Source organism: Phaseolus vulgaris, chromosome 2, assembly GCF_000499845.2.
Source record: "Phaseolus vulgaris cultivar G19833 chromosome 2, P. vulgaris v2.0, whole genome shotgun sequence".
In the NCBI taxonomy this organism is placed as follows: domain Eukaryota; kingdom Viridiplantae; phylum Streptophyta; class Magnoliopsida; order Fabales; family Fabaceae; genus Phaseolus; species Phaseolus vulgaris.
The window spans coordinates 5,104,613-5,127,266 of NC_023758.2; the positions used below are offsets into that span (position 1 = coordinate 5,104,613).

Genomic DNA, 22,654 nt, shown 5'->3' on the forward strand with positions numbered 1-22,654 from the left:
TACCAGGACGGTACAGTACCATCGGTGTTATTGGTGGCAATAATATTAATGGTACCATGAGTGTTATTTGTTGCAATAATGTTGATGGTATCATTAGTGTTATTGGTAGCAATAATACTGATGGTAACATCAGTTTTATTGGTGGCGATAATACTGATGGTACCATCAGTGTTATTGGTGGGAATAAGACTGATAGTACAATCAGTGTTATGGGTGGCAATAATACTGATGGTACAATCAGTGTTATGGGTGGCAATAATACTGATGGTACAATCAGTGTTATTGGTGGGAATAGTACTGATGGAACCATCAGTGTTATTGGTGGGAATAATACTGATGGAACCTTTAGTGTTATTGGTGGTAATAATAGTGATGGTACCATTAGTGTTCTTGGTGGGAATAATAGTGATGGACCCATTAGTGTTATCGGTGGGAATAATACTGAGGGAACCATCACTGTTAATCCTAGGAATAATACTGAGTGTAACATCAGTGCTATTGGTGGGAATAATAGTGATGCTACCATCAGTGTTATTTGTGGGAATAATACTGATGGAACCATCAATGTTAAAGGTGAGAATAATACTGATGGTACCATTAGTCTTATTGGTGACAATAATACTACTGATACCATCAGTGTTAATGGTGGGAATAATACTGATGGTACCATCAGTGTTATTGGTGGGAAAAATACTGATGGAACCATCAATGTTATTGGTGGGAATAATAGTGATGGACCCATTAGTGTTATTGGTGGGAATAATACTGATGGAACCATCACTGTTAATCCTGGGTATAATACTGATGGAACCATCACTGTTAATTGTGGGAAAAATTCTGATGGTACCATCAATGTTATTGGTGGCAATAATACTGATGGTACCATGAGTGTTATTTGTGGCAATAATACTGATGGTATCATGAGTTTATTGGTGGCAATAAGACTGATGGTACCATCAGTGTTATTGGTGGGAATAATACTGATGGAACCATCAGTGTTAATTGTGGCAATAATACTGATGGTACCATCAGTGTTATTGGTGGCAATAATACTGACGGTGCCATCAGTGTACCATCAGTGTTATTGGTGGTAATATTACTGATGGTACTATCAGTGTTAAGGGTCAGAGTAATACTGATGGTAACATCATTGTTATTGGTGGCAATAATACTGATGGTACCATCAGTGTTATTGGTGGGAATAATACTGAAGGTACCATCAATGTTATTACTGGTAATAATACAAGGTACCATCAGTGCTATTGGTGGGAATAACATTCATGGTCCCATCAGTGCTATTGGTGACAATAATACTGATGGTACCATCAATTTTATTGGTGGGAATAATACTTATTGTAGGATCAGTGTTATGTGTGGGAATAATACTGATGGTACCATCAGAGTTATAGGTGGGAATAATACTGATTTTACCATCAGTGTTATTGGTGGCAATGAAACTGATGGTACGATCAGTGTTATTGGTGGCAATAATTTTGATGGTACCATCAATGTTATTAGTTGCAATAATACTGATTGTACCATCAGTGTTATTGGTGGTAATAATACTGATGGTACCATCAGTGTTATTCGTGGCAATAATACTAATGGTACCATCGGTGTTATTCGTGGCAATAATACTAATGCTACCATCACTGTTATTCGTGGCGATAATACTAATGGTACCTTCACTGTTATTCGTGGCAATAATACTGATGGTACCATCAGTGTTATTGGTGGGAATAATACTGATGGAACCATCAGTGTTAATGATGGGAATAATACTGAGTGTAACATTAGTGCTATTGGTGGGAATAATAGTGATGCTACCATCAGTGTTATTTGTGGGAATAATATTGATGGAACCATCAATGTTATAGGTGAGAATAATACTGATGGTACCAGTAATGTTATTGGTGGCAATAATACTAATGATACCATCAGTGTTAATGGTGGGAATAATACTGATGGTACCATCTTTGTTATTGGTGGGAATAATACTGATGGAACCATCAGTGTTATTGGTGGGAATAATAGTGATGGACCCATTAGTGTTATTGGTGGGAATAATACTGATGGAACCATCACTGTTAATCCTGGGAATAATACTGATGGAACCATCACTTTTAATTGTGGGAATAATTCTGATGGTACCATCAATGTTATTGGTGGCAATAATACTGATGGTACCATGAGTGTTATTTGTGGCAATAATACTGATGGTATCATCAGTGTTATTGGTGGCAATAAGACTGATGGTACCATCAGTGTTATTGGTGGGAAGAATACTCATGGAACCATCAGTGTTAATGGTGGCAATAATACTGATGGTACCATCAGTGTTATTGGTGGCAATAAAACTGATGGTACCATCAATGTTATTGATGGCAATAATACTGATGGTACCATCAGTGTACCTTCAGTGTTATTGGTGGTAATATTACTTATGGTACCATCAGTATTAAGGGTGAGAGTAATACTGATGGTAGCAACAGTGTTATTGGTGGGAATTAGACTGATGGTACAATCAGTGCTATTGGTGGAAATAATATTGATGGCACCATCACTATTAATGGTGGGAATAATATTGATGCTACCATTAGTGTTATTGGTGGCAATAATACTGATGGTATCACGAGTGTTATTTGTAGGAATAATACTGATGGTACACTCAGTGTTATTGGTGGGAATAATACTAATGCTACCATCAGTGTTATTGGTGGCAATAAAACCGATGGTACCATAAGTGCTATTTGTGGCAATAATACTGATGGTACTAACAGTGTTATTGGTGGCAATAATATTGATGGTACCATTAGTGTTATTGGTGGCAATAATACTGATGGTACCATCAGTGTTATAGGTGGCAATAATACTGATGGTACCACAGTGTTATTGGTGGGAATAATGCTGATGGAACCATCATTGTTATTGGTGGGAATAATATTGATGGAAACATGAGTGTTATTGGTGGGAATAATAGTAATGGTACCATCGGTGTTATTGGTGGGAATAATACTAATGGAACCACCACTATTAATGGTGGGAATAATACTGATGGAACCATCATTGTTAATGGTGGGAATAATACTGATGGAACCATCATTGTTAATGGTGGCAGTAATACTGATGGTACCATCAGTGTTATTGGTGGCAATAATACTGCTGGTACCATGAATGTTATTTGTGGCAATAATACTGATGGTATCATCAGTGTTATTGGTTGCAATAATACTGATGATACCATCAGTGTTATTGGTGGCATTAACTGATGGTACCATCAGTGTTATTGGTGGGAATAATAGTGATGGTAGTATTAGTATTATTGGTGGCAATAATACTGGTCGTACCGTGAGTGTTATTTGTGGGAATAATACTGAATGTACCATCAGTGTTATTGGTGGGCATAATACTGATGGTACCATCAGCGTTTTTGGTGGCAATAAAACTGATGGTACCCTCAATGTTATTGGTGGGAATAATACTGATGGAACCATCAGTGTTAATGGTGGGAATAATACTGATGGTACCGTCAGTGTTATTGGTGGGAATAATACTGATGGTCCATCTATGTTATTTGTTGGAATAATATTGACGGTACCATCAGTGTTATTGGTGGGAATAATACTGATGGTACCATCAATGTTATTAGTGGCAATAATACTGATGGTACCATCAATGTTATTGGTGGCAATAATACTGATGGTACCATCAATGTTATTGGTCAGAATAATACCGATGGAATCATCAGTATTAATGGTCGGAATAATACTGATGGTACCATCAGTTTTATTGGTGGCAATAATACAGATGGTACCATCAGTGTTATTGATGGCAATAATACTGATGGTACCATCTGTGTTATTCATGGCAATATAACTGATGGTTACATCATTGTTATTGGTGGGAATAATACTGATGGTACCATCAGTGTTATTGGTGGAAATAATACTGATGGTACCATGAATGTTATTTTTGGTAATAATACAAGGTACCATCAGTGTTATTGGTGGGAATAATACTGATGGTACCATTAGTGCTATTGGTGACAATAATACTGATGGTACCATCACTGTTATTGGTGGGAATAATACTAATGGTAACATAAGAGTTATTGGTGGGAATAATACTGATTTTACCATCATTGTTATTGGTGGCAATAAAACTGATGGTACCATCAGTGTTATTGGTGGCAATAAAACTGATGGTACCATCAGTGTTATTGGTGGCAATAACACTGATGGTACCATCAGTGTTATTGATGGCAATAATACTGATGGTACCATCAGTGTACCTTCAGTGTTATTGGTGGTAATATTACTGATGGTACCATCAGTTGTACGTGTTCGTGCGCTACCTCAACCGTCAGCTAGGGACACCTTCCCACTGGTTGCCTATGGATTCCTGCAAAAAAGAGGACAAAGAGGCGCCCTAGCGGCCGTGTGCACTCCGACGCTCAAGTCAGCCAGCAAGAAACACCAAAAAACTGTCCACCTACGTGTCTGAGCACCGCATGTGGCACTCTGAAGGTGGTAAAATAACTGTGTATATGTGTGTGTTGTCTCCTTCAGGCAAAAATATTCCCAGTCACTTGTACGTAACCTTGAAGCACGAGCAAGCAACTAGAGAGTTCTCTGGTAAGTTTGCCGAAAGTTCCAACCCTTTTTCCAACATTCCCCGCGCTATTTAAACTACCCAAGCATTTAAAGCGTCTTAAAGCGCTTTTAATCACAAACGTAACGCACTCATTAAAGCGCTTAATTAGAAAACGTAGCGCATTTAAGACGTTGAAACGCTCGGGAGCCATTATAGTACCTGAATGATAAAAAGGGAAACTGTATTGAATGACTTTTAATTACCTGGCACCTGACTGAAAGGTGTTTCTATTCTGGCATGGCTGTCGTACACGTGGAGGGCCTCACGACGCCATGACCCCATCCGGGGGCGCTCCTGCCCACCTGGGGACGTTTCTACGTGTGAGTCCTCCTGCTGGGAGTGCTACTGCGCTAGGGGTGACTTTTTGGGTGCCAACTCATGCCCCCAAGTATCTAGTCACTTACTTTGAGAGCGTATCTGCCTTCCTTTTGTACTCTGCACCCGGTTGCCCTGGGCGTGACTTTCCTCTTGAGTCGTATCTGCCCCACAGGCGTCTCTGGGGCGGCAGGAGCACTTCACGAGTCAGGCTGCCCTTCACTGGTACTATTACTATGGCCTTGAAGCCACCTTTTCCTTCTCTTTACTACTGCCCCGTGCTATTGGGACCTGAGGCCTTCCCACGGCGTCGCTCCCTCCATGGTCTTTCCTACCCATGGGTATCGGGGAACCACACCGCGATTGCCTTACTTTAGCGCTGTTTGATCTGGCGACACCTTGGTTGGGCGACGCATTTACTTAGGCGACGCCCTGCCTTGGCGACGCTTCCTCTTGGCGTCTCTCCAGCGAGGCGACGCCTTCACCTAGGCGACGCCTTCCCCTGGCGACGCCTTGCCTTGGCGACGCTTCCTCTTGGCGTCTCTACACCTAGGCGACGCCTTGCATTGACTTTGACCTTCCAGTCGTTGACTTTGACCTTGACTTAGTCAGCGCCCGGATACGGGACGGTACACAAGCCCCCAGTCTTAAGCCGAAGACTTGTCTTCAGCGCAAAGACTAAAGCCTCGCCCACGCCGTCCACGTGCCTTCCTGATGACGTGTCGTTTTCTGCTGACTCAGCAATTTTTTCGAATTACTGACGTGACACTTTCTGAACCAGAGGTATTCTTAATGGCTGATTGGACATCCCTGAAATGGGAAAAATGATGTCTTTTGAAGTTGCGCTTAATCGCGTGCCACGTGGTTCATCGTGCGGTCGTCTTCAAGAACCTCTTGCGCTCCCCTTGAGCGCTTAATCTTGCAACACGTGGCGTCATCACACGGTTATCCTTTGTTGCCCCTCGCGCTTCTTGTAACGTTTAAGTTACCAAACCCCTCGCTTGCCACTACTGTTACATCCACTTTCTCTGCCCTCTGTCACTGTTCATCTTCTCTAAATCCCTTCTCTTGCGACCCCTGTTCGTTCGTGTTTCCGCTCTCCACGCCCTTCAGCCCCTAAAGGTACGGTTTTTCTCTCCTTGATGATTCTCTTTACTGTATGAACTGCCTGGGACTGTCCATATTACCGCATTTTTCTGGATATTGTTTGTATGCTTCTTTATTCCTCTCGTTTCCCTTCGTTCTCTTGTGGGTAGGGCGCTCCTAGGGTTCTTCCATTTTTCCCTTTTCTTCTCCCCAACCCCTTTTCTCTGAACCCTTTCTTTCTCTTTTGATCTTCAGCATTGGCATTGATGGCGAAAACTAAGACCACCGCGCCTCCCCCGCTCCCTAAGTCTTATTATAAGGGCGAATATGACTGGGTCCCCGACGAACTTCTGGACGAATGTTCCCTCCTGAACTCTGTTGAGGACGTGGAGGCTCACAGGGGGGACCCTGCTCTCTATAACTTCAATGCTTTCCACAAAAATCACGACTCCCAAGTCCTGGTAAGCCGGGTGCGACCTGGGATGCCCGTTTGTGCGGACTCACGGGATACTGGGGGATGTCCTTTCTTCTTCCTCTATCAAATGGTTCTCAAGAGGGTGGGCCTGCGTCTGCCCCTCACTCCCTTCGAAAAAGAGCTACTGACAGAGATAAACACTGCTCCCGCCCAACTCCATCCCAACAGTTGGGCTTTCGTGAGGGGGTTCCAAATTCTCTGCGGCTATCTAGGTGTTCCCTCCTCTGTGGACGTTTTTCTTCATTTCTTCGAGGTAAAGAAGCAAGGGAAGAGCCTTTGGATGAGCTTTTCTGGCATCGCCGGGCGCATCATCCTTACGCTCTTCCAGAATTCGTTCAAAGGATGGAAGGGGAAATTCTTCAAGGTACGCGCGACTAAGCGCGATCCTACCATCCTAGAGGGCTTCCCCCTGTACTGGACAGACAAACCCATAACCATGAAGCCCTTGGCTCTGGACGAGCTTGCCCCGCCTGACCGGGATGTATGCAAAGCCTTGGCGGGACTGGGAATAGTCTTCGATACCGCCAAACTCATCGCGAACGAATTCAATGCCCATGGGCTTTCTACCTACTTCGGTATCTGCCCTTGGTGATTTATGATGCATTAGTTGTTGTGGTTATCTGCATATATTTGGCCATAGAATCTTCCTTCTGATTCATCTGAATCAAACTTATGCTACCATTTTTCGCTGTACAATGTTACTTGCATTTCACATCTCTTCATGTATTGTGAATTCGCATAACTGCTCTGGTACTAATCCTTGCTGTTTGGCCTGTCTTGATGTAGGATCGGTGATGGGCGCTTCCAAAAGAGTGATGTTGGCGAAAGCACTGAAGGAGGCTCGTGCCGCCAAGGCAGGCGCCTCCTCCAGCCCTGCTGCCAACCCGGTTCTCCCACCGGCTCTGTCACCGCCACCTCCAGTCACCGCTGAAGCTCCTTCTAGCCCATCTCCGACATCTCCACCTGGCTCCAAAGTGCTTCCAACTCCCAATTCTCCTCCGCCTATCGCCGCCGTTCCCCTAGCTGCGGCCTCGTCACCGGCTTTCACCCCCCTTGACAAAGGGAAAAGGGTTTTGGAGATTCTGTCAGATGATGAGGATTCGGAAGGGGTGGCACCCTTCAGAAGGAGAAAATCCGCGCGGGTTCCTCTTCTGGTAGAGACGTCGCCGCAGGGAGGGAACCCCTTTATGGACAACCCTCCAAGCGCAACCTCACTCCCTCCTATGATACTCCAAGAGGAAAGGGGCGAAGGCGCCGAATCTGCCCCGCCTCCGCCGCCGCCAGAAACCACTGCTTCCCCGGCTCCCGACGCTGCCGCTCCCGACTTCATCGCCATCCCTCCTCCAATCATGCATCTGATGAGGGGTTTTAGTGGTGGGACTATGCCAGAAGGTACCGACAGGAGGGAAGGCATGCCTTTCTACTTGGGGGCCTTCTTGGCGGTGGCTCTCGAATGGCGCTCCCAGGCCAGAAACGCGGTCTTGCAAGCTCAAACCCTCCAAGCCTTGGAAACAAAAGCATCTACCCTGGAAGAGGAAATGAGGACCCTGGGACGCCAGAACGAAGCCTATCAATCTTTTCTGAAACAAATACAAGAGTCCAAGGCAGAAACAGAGAGGCAACTGGCGGAGGCATTGGAGCTCCAGGCAGGCTTCTACACTCGGGAAGTTGCTCTTCAAGTGCAGGTAGCGGGTCTTCAGGAAGTGGTCAAAGCGGATGCAGAAACCCAAAAGGACCTGAAGGACCGTTGCTGCGAACAGGCTGCCAAGGTGGAGCGGATGGAGGAGGAAATGGCCACCCAGACCAAAGCTATGGACCTTCTCCGAGTTGACTACGACAAACTACGGGTCGAGGTTAGCCGGCTTCGCGTGGAAAACGAGGCTCTGGAGAAGCAGGTGACCTCTGGAGACGCCGCCATTGAGGAACTGGAGAAGGAGAAAAAGTCCCTTATCCAGGAGATGGCGGGTACCTTCGAGGAGGGGTTCCAAGAGGCCCTGACCCAGGCGTCCTGCGAGAATCCTGGCGTCAACCTTTCGAACTGCGACCCCACACACCACGTCGTCGACGGGAAGGTCGTGCCCATGGATTTGGATGACTGAACCGCTGCCTCTCATCCGCCGCCTTCCTCTTCAAGCTTAACTCTTTTATTCTTTACCTTCGTTTTTTTTTATTTTATTTGTCAAAACTTGTAATTCTTTGAACTATCCATACTCTTGTTACTGATTTGGGACGTTCGTATGGTTGCCTTTATTTCTTTGCCACATACGATTCTGCCTATGCGATCTTATTCTCATCTTTTCCCTTCACGCGCTTCACTTATTTTATCTGGGTTCTACCCATTTCTTTCACTTCGTTGGGCGGTTTGGTATGATCGGGAAAGGTTGCACGCCAACCCTCACGCCCATGGAGAGGCTCACTTAGTGACGCCGTATCGTCCACGGGACGTCTCTGATACTGAAAGGCCCTTTCTCTGATCCTTAACGCCCGGCGCCCACGCCTAAGGAGAGGCCTGCTAACAGCAACACTGTATCGTCCCCGGGTGTCTAAAACGCTGAGCGCTCTGGAGAGGGTCTGTTCCCTCCATGGTCTTTCCTTCCCATAGGTATCGGGGAACGCCCTGCCAGCGATTCGCTGGCGTTTGGCGATCTCATCTCCCTCCACAGTCTTTCCTACCTGTGGGTATCGGGGAGGTGACGCCTGTGACTAACTTTGCCTTTCTTTGATTTCTTCTCCCTCCACAGTCTTTCCTACCTGTGGGTATCGGGGAGGTGACGCCAGTTGGTATTTGGGTTGGCGACGCCCGCGACATCTCGCGCTGTCGTCGCCCTTTACGTCCTTCCTGGAAACGCCTCGGGCGTTACCTTTACTTCGACATTGACCTTAATTCTTGCCTTGGTCAACGCCTGATAACAGCGAAGAGCCCAAGGCTTTGTCTGTGCCATCCACGTGGCGCTCCTTGTATAGCTGATGGGACCTTCTGTCATTCGACTTGATCCACGTGGCGCTGCTTGTATGGTTGATGGGGTATCTAGTCATTCCATTTTCTGACTCCTGCTGTACCCCTGGCTCACTTTCGACGGCGCATCGTACCACTGGATATTCTGCTGATACGACGTTTTCTGATTTAAACCAGTGGTGCCAACGTCATCCTTTCATCTTCTGCCACGTGTATCAATCGTGCGGCGCATCCATTCACGTCGTTTGGCGCTCTAACCGCTTTATTTAACTCTTCAACCTCTGGAACTGTCTTCATCATTTTCTCACTCTTCATAACCTACTTGCGTTCTTTCTTCTTGCATCCTTCCTTCTTGCACCCTTTCTTCTTGCACCCTTTCTTCTCTGTCGAAGGGTTGTTCTAGTATTCGCTCCCCTCACTCAACTCTTGCATTTCTGGCAGTCCTAATCTTGTTAAAGAATGTCATCTCACGCTGCTTCTTCCAGAGTTCGTCCCAAAGACTTGTACCCTTGGGCTTCGAATGAACTTCTTGACGAGTGTTCATGCTTACTCTCTACCAGGGCCATACGGGAGCACAAAGGAGAGTCATGTTCCTATGACCACCGGGCCTTTGCGAGGAGGCATGATGACGACATCGCTGTGCTCCCTTGCGCTCTAGGGGAGCCAATATGTGGAGACGAACGGGCTAACGAAGGGGTCCCTTTCTTTTACTTTTACCAGGCGGTGTCAAGACCATCGGAGTGCGCTTACCCTTTTCTTGGTTTGAGAAGGAACTGCTGACAGAGATCAACGTGGCTCCGGCCCAGTTGTATCCCAACAGCTGGGCCTTTATCAAAGCCTTCGACATTCTCTTTGGGTTTCTGGGTTGTGCACCCTCGGTTGACCTCTTTCTTCATTTCTTTGAGGTGAAGAGGCAGAGACACAACCTCTGGGTAACTCTCAGTAATGTACCCGGGAGGGTTCTCTTCACACCCTTCCAGAGCTCGTTCACCGGGTGGAAAGGCCGATTCTTCAAGATCTGTCGTACTGACCTTGTCCCCGACGCTCTGGATGGGTTTCCGTTGTACTGGGTGAGAGAGGAAAAGGTCCTCAAAGCCAAACCCCTCAAGAATCTAGCTCCAAGTGATCAAATAGCTTGCCGGATTCTTGCTGAGGCGGGAGGTTTTGACTCTGCCACGGTGATCAGCCTGGAGTCTAACGCTGGGACTCTTGAGAAGTACATATGTAAGAACCGCTGCCTTAGAAACTTCGGCCTTCATTGCTTTCTAACTGTGTATGTCTTGCTTCATGGTGTCTCTGACACGTTAATCTCCCTTGGCGCAGGTTCGAAAATAAACCAAGAAAAAAGGGCACGACTTATTCGAGCTCTGCGGGCCGGAAAAGAGGCTTCGTCTTCCTCTAGCGATGACTCTGATGACCACTGAGGAATGGCTTGTTAGCATTTTTGTATGATTTGTAGCGTTTGCTCCGTTTGTCACTCCCATTGTATTGAACATTGCTTGTAACAACAACTTTCAATATCATACTTGATTTTTTGCAACGCCACTTTACTTTGCATGTGCCTCATATACTGCGCGCTCTCCTTTCGTCTCGTTCTGCCAACGATGCATGCCTTCACTTTGGGCGATGCCCTCTTTCTGGGCGACGCCATGACCTAGGCGACGCCTTCTTCCTTGGCGACACCATGGCCTAGGCGGCGCATCACATTACTTCTAACACGGAAAGATAAAGGCTGGAAACCAAGGCACTTCTTTTTCTCAACTGGGTTTTCCATTTATTAGGGTGACCTCATTAAAAAACCCCCGAAAGGGAAAAAGAGCGTCCCCTTCGACTAAATTGTTACATACTGCTTACATAAGTCAACTGAAATAAAATTTTAAGTTGGCTGCATTCCAACTGCGCGGGATAGGGCCTCCATCTAAAGTCTCCAGGTTGTACGAACCATTGCCCTTAGCCTCAGTAACTCTGAAGGGCCCGGTCCATTTGGGAGACAGCTTATTTTCCAACTCGTACGGGTGGGCTTTCCTCATCACTAGGTCGCCCACCTGAAACTGTCGCGGCTTTACCTTAGAGCTATATTGCCGCTCTACTCTTCTCTTCATCGCTTCAGCTCTTATATTCTAGCTTCTTCCCTGGCCTCTTCTAGCAGATCCAGGTTCACCCGCCTCTCTTCATTAGATTCCTCTACCACAAAGTTTTGAAAACGCGGTGAGCTTTCGTGTATTTCTACTGGAATCATCGCGTCCGACCCGTACACCAGACTGAAAGGCGTCTCCATAGTAGAGGATTGGGGCGTGGTGTGATATGCCCATATAATCCTTGGCACCTCTTCCGCCCACGCCCCTTTGGCCTTCTCTAACCTTCTTTTTAACCCCCTCAGAAGGACTCTGTTTGCTGACTCTACTTGTCCATTGGTCTGGGGGTGTTCAACCGACGCGAACACTTGTTTGATTCCCACTTCAGCACACAGATTTCTCAACTGCTGACTGGCAAACTGGGTCCCGTTGTCAGATATCAGGCGCCTGGGTACCCCAAAGCGACACACGATGTTTCTCCACACAAAATGCTGTACCTTATGCGCGGTGATTTGTGCCACAGGCTTCGCCTCTATCCACTTAGTGAAGTACTCTATGGTGACGATCAGATACTTCATCTGCCTGATTGCCAGTGGGAGAGGGCCCAGGATGTCAATTCCCCATGTGTGGAAAGGCCACGGGCTGTATATAGACCTTAACTCTTCTGGCGGCGCCTTGTGCCAGTCGGCGTGCTTTTGGCATTGCCTACACCGCTGGGCGTGCCATGCGTAATCCTCTTTCACTTTTGGCCAGAAAAAACCTGCGCGTATTACCTTGGAGGCTAAGGATCTTCCCCCTACATGGCTTCCGCAGATGCCTTCGTGTAGCTCCGCCATTATCCTGGTGCACTCATCGCCACTGACGCATGTTAGGATAGGGTGAGTGAAGCCGTGCCTGAACAGCACCCCATCCACCAAAGTATATCTGGCGGCATTTCTTTTGACTTTTTTGCCCTCTTCAGGGTCCACTGGAAGAGCCCCGTCCACCAGGTATCGTTTACAGGGCGTCATCCAGGTGTCTCCCTTGGACAAAACACAGACCTGCATCTGCTCCTCCTCAGGCACACCCGCGTATATGCTGATGCGGGGCGCCTTCTGCGTATCTTGGGTTAAAGAGGAATGGCTCCTCGGCCTTCCCCTTGATGTATAAATCTGGAGGACATCCACCCTGTTGTCTTCCACGAATCGACGCGGAGCTTTGAGAGTCTCTTGGATCACTGTCCTCTGTCTACCCCCCTTGCCTGAGCTGGCCAGCTTTGCAAGCAGGTCAGCTCTGGCATTTTGCTCCCTCGGGACATGTATCAGCTCAAGAGCGTTGAACGCCCCCTTCAATAACTGGACGTATCTAAGATACGCCGCCATTTATGGGTCCTTCGCCTTGAATTCACCCGACACCTGCCCCGTAATCAACTGAGAGTCGCTCTTCACCAGGAGGTTCTGTGCGCCCCTCTCCTTGGCCAAGAGCATTCCTGCTATCAGGGCTTCATACTCTGCCTGGTTGTTACTTGCCTTGAAGGCAAAACGCAAGGCCTGCTCGATCAGTATGCCGTCGGGTCCCTCCAACACTATTCCCGCACCGCTCCCTTGTTGGTTTGAAGAGCCATCAACCGAGAGCAGCCACTGCGAACTAGGTTCCACCTCTTGCTCACCTCCGGGCGAAAGTTCTGCTACAAAATCCGCGTACACCTGCCCTTTGATGGACCCTCTAGGCTCGTACTGGATGTCGAATTCTGACAGCTCCACTGCCCAGCGTACCATTCTTCCTGCCACATCGGGTTTCTGCAGCACTTTCTGTATGGGGAGATTGGTCATCACCACCACCGTAAAACTGTGGAAGTAATGACGGAGCCTCCTAGCAGAGAACACTACCGCCAGCGCCGCCTTTTCTAGTGCTTGGTACCTCGTCTCAGCCCCCTGTAAGGCCTTGCTCATGAAGTAGATGGGCTTCTGACTCTGGTCCTGCTCTTGGACCAACACAGAACTGATGGCCCGCTCCGTTACAGTAAAATACAAACGGAGGGGCACGCCCGTTACCGGCTTGCAGAGGACCGGTGGCGTCGCCAGGTACTCCTTCAGCTTAATGAAAGCCGCTTCGCACTCATCAGTCCATGCAAAGCGACTGTTTCTCTTGAGGCACTGGAAGTACGGGTGCCCCTTTTCTCCTCCAGCGGAAACAAACCTCGAGAGCGCCGCCATCTGCCCTGTCAACTGTTGCACCTCCTTTACCGATGTCGGACTCCGCATGGCGATAATAGCCGCACATTTGTCGGGGTTTGCCTCTATCCCCCTCTCGGTGAGCAAAAAACCCAAGAACTTACCGGCCTCTACCCCGAAAACACACTTTTCGGGGTTCAACTTGAGGCGGTATTTGGATATTGTGTTGAACAACTCCTCCAGGTCTGCCATGTGCTGCACCCTACTCTGCGACGCCACCACCATGTCGTCGACATAAGCGTACACATTCCTCCCAAGCATTGGCGCCAGGACCTTATCCATTAGCCTCTGGTACGTGGCGCCCGCATTTTTCAGCCCGAAGGGCATCACCTTATAACAGTAACTGCATGTCTCCGTCATGAATGCAGTCTTGCTCTCGTCTCTTGGGTGCATCTTGATTTGGTTGTACCCTGAGAAGGCGTCCAGGAAACTTAACACCTTGCTGCCGGACGCGCTGTCTACCAAGGCGTCGATGCTGGGCAACGGATAGGAATCCTTTGGGCACGCCTTGTTCAGGTCCGTGAAGTCAACGCACATTCTCCACTTTCCGTTCGCCTTTTTAACCAAAACGACATTGGCGAGCCACTCAGGGTACTGAATCTCCCTAATGTGGCCAGCACTCAGCAGCTTCTGCGTTTCGTCTTTCACCACCTGTTGTCGTTCCTCATTGAACATCCTCCTTCTCTGGCGCACGGGGCGGACCGTGGCGTCCATGCTGAGGTGGTGACACAGGAAATCAGGGTCGATGCCTGGCATATCCGAGGCGGACCATGCGAAGGCATCCAGGTGGCGCGAAATCACTTATGCCACCCCTTCCTGTTCTTCTGGGTTTAGCGAACTTCCTAACTTGAAAGCTTTGCCGCCAATCTCCCTTTCTATGGCGTTAGCTGCAGGCTGCTCCCTGCTATCCTCTTCGACGGGCGCCGCCTCTTCGATGGGCGCCGCCTCTTCTACGGGCGCCGCGTCGTCAGGGCCTTCCTCCATCGGCACATCTGCTTCGGGCATCGCCCTGTCTGCTATGGCCTCTTCAGGCGTCAGCCCAGCGGGCGTCGCCTCAATCATCGTCGCGTCCGCGCTCGGCGGACGTTCATACACCATGAATATGCCTCTCTTCGTCTTCAGGCTGTTTTCATAGCATTTCCTCGCCTCCTCCTGGTCTGACCTGATGACTATCACCCGGCCACTGAGGTCTGGTAGCTTCATCTTCATGTGACGGGTGGAGGACACTGCGCTCAGACGGTTTAACGCCGGTCTGCCCAACAAAATATTGTAGGCAGAATTAGCGTTCACGACGAGGTACCGGATGCTCTCGGTACGGGAGGCCTCTCCGTCTGTGAATGTAGTCCTCAACTCCAGGTACCCCCGGACTTCTACCTGGTTATCCCCAAACCCATACAAACATCCCGTATAGGGACTCAGCAGATCGGGGGACAACCGTAACTTATTAAAGGTCGACAGAAACATGACGTCTGCCGAGCTTCCTTGATCAACAAGCACTCTGTGGACCTTCCTTCTAGCTGTGACGACTGAGATGACAACGGGATCGTTGTCGTGGGGCACCACATCTCGGAGGTCTCTTCTTGTGAACACAATATCTGACTCCCAGGGCTCCCCCGAGAGCCTCTCCTCGATTGAATTCACCCCCCTCGCGTATTTCTTCCGTTGGGAGGCGGTGGGTCCTCCGCCGGAAAAACCTCCAGCAATGGTGTGGACCTCGCCAAGCACAGGCATCTCGTGTGCTGGCTCATCTGCCGGCGGCGGCAAGGTGGCGGTCGTTGCGGAATCTGCGACATAATCTTTCAAAAACCCAGTCCTCACCAGCTCATCTAGCTGGTAGCCCAACGACAGGCAATTATCAATTTGGTGCCTGAAAGCCTCGTGGAATTCGCACCAAGAGTCTTTACGGGGCCCTAACACCTTGTCGGTCTTCGCCGGTCGCCTCAGCCTCTCGGCTATGTTGGGTACGGCGATCAAATCCTTCAACTCAACCACGAAGTTGTACCTCGCCGGTCTTGCTGTTTCTCTGGCGGGGCGTTCGCCTCCTGCTGGGCCCCGGGGCTGGGGCTTTCTGACCTCGTAGGGGCGTCTCACCTCTGGCTTCTTTCTCCCCGTTGTGGTCTCATTGACTCTGACGGGTTGAACTCGTGCCGGTCCCCTCGGGCGTGAGGGCACGGCGCTGGTGCGCTTCACACATACCTCCCCTTCCGAAGCAATATGCTCTACTGCCTTGCGCCGTAATTCAGCGAAAGTCCTAGGGCGATTACGGATAATGGATTCTCCGAAGGGGCCGGGGCATACGCCTTTCACAAATGCGTGCACGATCATAGGCTCTTCTGTTGTGCCAACCTTCACGACCTGGGCCCCGAAGCGATTGATATACTCCTTCAGGGTCTCCCCCTGATATTGCTTCACGTCGACCAGGTCGTAGGAGACCGGCGGCGGGGCCTTGTTGGCTAAGTACTGTTCTCGGAATAACCGCGACAATTGGCGGAAGGATGTGATATGACCTTCTGGGAGGCTAATGAACCAATCCATAGCCATCCCGGTCAGGGTGCTCATGAAGAGCTTGCATTTGGCAGCATCAGAACCGCCTATCAGGACCATCTGCGTGTGAAATGCAGCCAGGTGCGTCTCTGGGTCCTCCATCCCGGTGAAGATCACCTTGGGTCCTGCGAACGTGTTCGGGATCGCTGCGTCTAGGATCTCCTGTGAGAAAGGAGTGGAAAACTCCCTTGGTTGGGAATGGTTCTCCGTCTCGTCCTGTCCAGGCCGCCTCCGATCGTTTCTCAGGCCCTGGCGCAACTCCTCATTCACACGGTGGAGCTCTTCGTTCCGCTCGTGCGAGGTATCGAGGTCTGCCTGCATGCGTTCTTGCTCCAGTTTCGAATCCGCCATGTCTTGCTGCAGCCCCCTCATTATCTCCAAGACCTGCTGCATGGATAGGTCTGCTGGGCTGCGCGCGTTGCTCTTCGTCTGGTGGGGGCCATTGTCGCTCCAAACTCCTTCAATGTTACTGTAACTTGATAAACCTTCTCGAACTTGTGATGGGACTGATGTTTTATATCGGCCCCACGGTGGGCGCCAAATGTTCCGTCCGGTTGACCGGGACGTCTTCGTGCGCTACCTCAACCGTCAGCTAGGGACACCTTCCCACTGGTTGCCTATGGATTCCTGCAAAAAAGAGGACAAAGAGGCGCCCTAGCGGCCGTGTGCACTCCGACGCTCAAGTCAGCCAGCAAGAAACACCAAAAAACTGTCCACCTACGTGTCTGAGCACCGCATGTGGCACTCTGAAGGTGGTAAAATAACTGTGTATATGTGTGTGTTGTCTCCTTCAGGCAAAAATATTCCCAGTCACTTGTACGTAACCTTGAAGCACGAGCAAGCAACTAGAGAGTTCTCTGGTAAGTTTACCGAAAGTTCCAACCCTTTTTCCAACATTCCCCGCGCTATTTAAACTACCCAAGCATTTAAAGCGTCTTAAAGCGCTTTTAATCACAAACGTAACGCACTCATTAAAGCGCTTAATTAGAAAACGTAGCGCATTTAAGACGTTGAAACGCTCGGGAGCCATTATAGTACCTGAATGATAAAAAGGGAAACTGTATTGAATGACTTTTAATTACCTGGCACCTGACTGAAAGGTGTTTCTATTCTGGCATGGCTGTCGTACACGTGGAGGGCCTCACGACGCCATGACCCCATTCGGGGGCGCTCCTGCCCACCTGGGGACGTTTCTACGTGTGAGTCCTCCTGCTGGGAGTGCTACTGCGCTAGGGGTGACTTTTTGGGTGCCAACTCATGCCCCCAAGTATCTAGTCACTTACTTTGAGAGCGTATCTGCCTTCCTTTTGTACTCTGCACCCGGTTGCCCTGGGCGTGACTTTCCTCTTGAGTCGTATCTGCCCCACAGGTGTCTCTGGGGCAGCAGGAGCACTTCACGAGTCAGGCTGCCCTTCACTGGTACTATTACTATGGCCTTGAAGCCACCTTTTCCTTCTCTTTACTACTGCCCCGTGCTATTGGGACCTGAGGCCTTCCCACGGCGTCGCTCCCTCCATGGTCTTTCCTACCCATGGGTATCGGTGAACCACACCGCGATTGCCTTACTTTAGCGCTGTTTGATCTGGCGACACCTTGGTTGGGCGACGCCTTTAATTAGGCGACGCCCTGTCTTGGCGACGCTTCCTCATGGCGTCTCTCCAGCGAGGCGACGCCTTCACCTAGGCGACGCCTTGCCTTGGCGACGCTTCCTCTTGGCGTCTCTACACCTAGGCGACACCTTGCGTTGACTTTGACCTTCCAGTCGTTGACTTTGACCTTGACTTAGTCAGCGCCCGGATACGGGACGGTACATCAGTATTAAGGGTGAGAGTAATACTGATGGTAGCATCAGTGTTATTGGTGGGAATTAGACTGATGCAACAATCAGTGCTATTGGTGGAAATAATATTGATGGCACCATCACTGTTAATGGTGGGAATAATATTGATGCTACCATTAGTGTTATTGGTGGCAATAATACTGATGGTACCATGAGTGTTATTTGTAGGAATAATACTGATGGTACACTCAGTGTTATTGGTGGGAATAATACTAATGGTACCATCAGTGTTATTGGTGGCAATAAAACCGATGATACCATAAATGCTATTGGTGGCAATAAAACTGATTCTACCATCAGTGTTATTGGTGGCAATAATACTGATGGTACTAACAGTGTTATTGGTGGCAATAATATTGATGGTACCATTAGTGTTATTGGTGGCAATAATACTGATGGTACCATCAGTGTTATGGGTGGCAATAATAGTGATGGTACCACAGTGTTATTGGTGGGAAAAATGCTGATGGAACCATCATTGTTATTGGTAGGAATAATATTGATGGAACCATGAGTGTTATTGGTGGGAATAATAGTGATGGTACCATCGGTGTTATTGGTGGGAATAATACTAATGGAACCACCACTATTAATGGTGGGAATAATACTGATGGAACCATCATTGTTAATGGTGGGAATAATACTGATGGAACCATCATTGTTAATGGTGGGAATAATACTGATGGTACCATCAGTGTTATTGGTGGCAATAATATTACTGGTACCATGAATGTTATTTGTGGCAATAATACTGATGGTATCATCAGTGTTATTCATTGCAATAATACTGATGATACCATCAGTGTTATTGGTGGCATTAATACTGATGGTACCATCAGTGTTATTAGTGGGAATAATAGTGATGGTAGCATCAGTATTATTGGTGGCAATAATACTGGTCGTACCATGAGTGTTATTTGTGGGAATAATACTGAATGTACCGTCAATGTTATTGGTGGGCATAATAATGATGGTACCATCAGCGTTTTTGGAGGCAATAAAACTGATGGTACCATCAATGTTATTGGTGGGAATAATACTGATGGAACCATCAGTCTTAATGGTGGGAATAATACTGATGGTACCATCAATATTATTGGTGGCATAAATACTGATGGTACCATCATTGTTATTGGTGGGAATGATACTGATGGTCCATCTATGTTATTTGTTGGAATAATATTGACGGTACCATCAGTGTTATTGGTCGGAATAATACTGATGGTACCATCAATGTTATTAGTGGCAATAATACTGATGGTACCATCTGTGTTATTCATGGCAATAACACTGATGGTAACATCATTGTTATTGGTGGGAATAATACTGAAGGTACCATCAGTGTTATTGGTGGAAATAATACTGATTGCACAATGAATGTTATTTTTGATATAATACAAGGTACCATCAGTGTTATTGGTGGGAATAATACTAATGGTACCATTAGTGCTATTGGTGACAATAATACTGATGGTACCATAACTGTTATTGGTGGGAATAATACTAATGGTACCATGAGAGTTATTGGTGGGAATAATACTGATTTTACCATCAGTGTTAATGGTGGCAATAAAACTGATGGTACCATAAGTGTTATTGGTGGCAATAATACTGATGGTACCATCAGTGTACCTTCAGTGTTATTGGTGGTAATATAACTGATGGTACCATCAGTATTAAGGGTGAGAGTAATACTGATGGTAGCATCAGTGTTATTGGTGGGAATTAGACTGATGGTACAATCAGTGCTATTGGTGGAAATAATATTGATGGCACCATCACTGTTAATGGTGGGAATAATATTGATAATACCATTAGTGTTATTGGTGGCAATAATACTGATGGTACCATGAGTGTTATTTGTAGGAATAATACTGATGGTACACTCAGTGTTATTGGTGGGAATAATACTAATGGTACCATTAGTGTTATTGGTGGCAATAAAACGGATGGTACCATAAGTGCTATTGGTGGCAATAAAACTGATTCTACCATCAGTGTTATTGGTGGCAATAATACTGATGGTACTAACAGTGTTATTGGTGGCAATAATATTGATGGTACCATTTGTGTTATTGGTGGCAATAATACTGATGGTACCATCAGTGTTATGGGTGGCAATAATAGTGATGGTACCACAGTGTTATTGGTGTGAATAATGCTGATGGAACCATCATTGTTATTGGTGGGAATAATATTGATCGAACCATGAGTGTTATTGGTGGGAATAATAGTGATGGTACCATCGGTGTTATTGGTGGGAATAATACTGATGGAACCATCATTGTTAATGGTGGGAATAAAACTGATGGAACCATCATTGTTAATAGTGGCAATAATACTGATGGTACCATCAGTGTTATTGGTGGCAATAATACTGCTGGTACCATGAATGTTATTTGTGGCAATAATACTGATGGTACCATCAGTGTTATTGGTTGCAATAATACTGATGATACCATCAGTGTTATTGGTGGCATTAAAACTGATGGTACCATCAGTGTTATTGGTGGGAATAATAGTGATGGTAGCATCAGTATTATTGGTGGCAATCATACTGGTCGTACCATGAGTGTTATTTGTGGGAATAATACTGAATGTACCATTAGTGTTATTGGTGGGGATAATACTGATGGTACCATCAGCGTTTTTGGTGGCAATAAAACTGATGGTACCATCAATGTTATTGGTGGGAATAATACTGATGGAACCATCAGTGTTAATGGTGGGAATAATACTGATGGTACCATCTGTATTATTGGTGGCATAAATACTGATGGTACCATCAGTGTTATTGGTGGGAATAATAGTGATGGTCCATCTATGTTATTTGTTGGAATAATATTGACGGTACCATCAGTGTTATTGGTGGGAATAATACTTATGGTACCATCAATGTTATTTGTGGCAATAATACTGATGGTACCATCAGTAATGTTATTGGTCAGAATAATACTGATGGAATCATCAGTATTAATGGTCGGAATAATACTGATGGTACCATCAGTTTTATTGGTGGCAATAATACAGATGGTACCATCAGTGTTATTGATGGCAATAATACTGATGGTACCATCTGTGTTATTCATGGCAATAATACTGATGGTAACATCATTGTTATTGGTGGGAATAAGACTGATGGTACCATCAGTGTTATTGGTGGAAATAATACTGATGGTACCATGAATGTTATTTTTGGTAATAATACAAGGTACCATCAGTGCTATTGGTGGGAATAATACTGATGGTACCATTAGTGCTATTGGTGACAATAATACTGATGGTACCATCACTGTTATTGGTGGGAATAATACTAATGGTACCATAAGAGTTATTGGTGGGAATAATACTTATTTTACCATCAGTGTTATTGGTGGCAATAAAACTGATGGTACCATCAGTGTTATTGGTGGCAATAATACTGATGGTACCATCAGTGCTAGTGGAATCACATCATGTGGTATCATGAGTTTAGGTGTGTTCTTGTTTTATTTTTGAGTTGTGTAGCACTTTAATTTCAAGAGCTCTTTAATTTCTTGCAATTTAAGTTTCTTTTTTAGGCTTATTTGAGTTTGCTTGCTGTTTTAGTTCTTTTGCCTATCATATGTTTGTGTATTTTCCTTTTTGAATCCTTACAAGTTTTGTCTTAGTCTTGTTTTTCCATAATTGTCATCACTTCTTGTAGTACTTTTATTGCTTTTGTTGTTTCTTGCTTTAGTGTCATATAATTTTTCTGAATTTGATCTTGATCCTTTGTGCATTTTCTGTTTTAGATTGAGTTCATACTTGTATTTTAGACCTATACAAGTTCCTATACATCATTTTCCATTATGTCTTTGCTAGTTCATAATTCTGTTTTTCATTCCTATTAGGATTCCTCTGTTTTCTGAAAACGTGCTTACTGTTTTTCCTTATTGCAATTTGATCCTGCCGGCAACTCGAACGCGGAGGAATCGCTTCGTAGAACTCTTTGCCCCGTCTACGCGACTGCGTCTTCTGCAGAATCACCCTCAGAACCTTCTCTTGGATCTCCAAACGTGACCTGCAAAACACACAGACGGCGCCTCTAGCGGCCGTTTGCACTCCGACGATCAAGTTAGTCCACAGAACCACCAAAGATGAGAAAACTAGCAGTGTGTGTGAAAAACTCTTGCTCTCTTTTTTCTCGTATCTCCTCATCTCCCCCTGATTCCCTCTTTTATGTCTCTCTCTCTGTTTCTGGGCATAACAGAATTCTGTTATGCTTTTCTGGCATGTGTTAGAACCCTGTTATGCTTTTCAGAGACAGTGTACCTGCAGAATCAGTAGTGAGAGCGTGAGAGTCTGTGCATGTCTGCACGTCTTTGCGCCTGTCTGTACCCTTAGTGGTACGGAGTGCACTTTTTGTCTGGACCGCACCCCTCTCAGATGATGACACGTGGAGGCCTGCAACTCACATCTAACCACACACGTGTCACTTACTGGAAGGGCTCTAGCGCTTCTCTTTGTGTGCCTAAC

General features: G+C 46.8%; 4 protein-coding genes across 4 annotated transcripts; all 4 read left to right on the top strand.

Annotated features, from left to right (window-relative positions):
• Positions 1-56: 56 nt before the first annotated feature.
• On the top strand, positions 57-2,958 carry LOC137809893 (uncharacterized). The gene is made up of 9 exons (XM_068610954.1): positions 57-285; positions 386-566; positions 731-890; positions 1,069-1,247; positions 1,294-1,834; positions 1,878-1,942; positions 2,014-2,431; positions 2,512-2,806; positions 2,861-2,958. Exons 1-9 carry the CDS (start codon positions 57-59, stop codon positions 2,956-2,958), a joined length of 2,166 nt encoding a protein of 721 aa, XP_068467055.1.
• Positions 2,955-18,671, top strand: LOC137809894 (uncharacterized). The gene is made up of 7 exons (XM_068610955.1): positions 2,955-3,201; positions 3,282-3,348; positions 3,390-3,569; positions 3,650-3,918; positions 3,989-4,204; positions 4,287-4,308; positions 18,350-18,671. Exons 1-7 carry the CDS (start codon positions 2,955-2,957, stop codon positions 18,669-18,671), a joined length of 1,323 nt encoding a protein of 440 aa, XP_068467056.1.
• A 392-nt stretch (positions 18,672-19,063) lies between these two features.
• Positions 19,064-19,886, top strand: LOC137809895 (nucleoporin NUP100/NSP100-like). Its single transcript, XM_068610956.1, has 3 exons — positions 19,064-19,310; positions 19,490-19,677; positions 19,785-19,886. The coding sequence occupies exons 1-3, from the start codon at positions 19,064-19,066 to the stop codon at positions 19,884-19,886; spliced, it is 537 nt and encodes a 178-aa protein (XP_068467057.1).
• A 479-nt stretch (positions 19,887-20,365) lies between these two features.
• LOC137809896 (uncharacterized) lies at positions 20,366-22,476 on the top strand. Its single transcript, XM_068610957.1, has 4 exons — positions 20,366-21,007; positions 21,106-21,211; positions 21,369-21,487; positions 22,420-22,476. Exons 1-4 carry the CDS (start codon positions 20,366-20,368, stop codon positions 22,474-22,476), a joined length of 924 nt encoding a protein of 307 aa, XP_068467058.1.
• Positions 22,477-22,654: the final 178 nt, after the last annotated feature.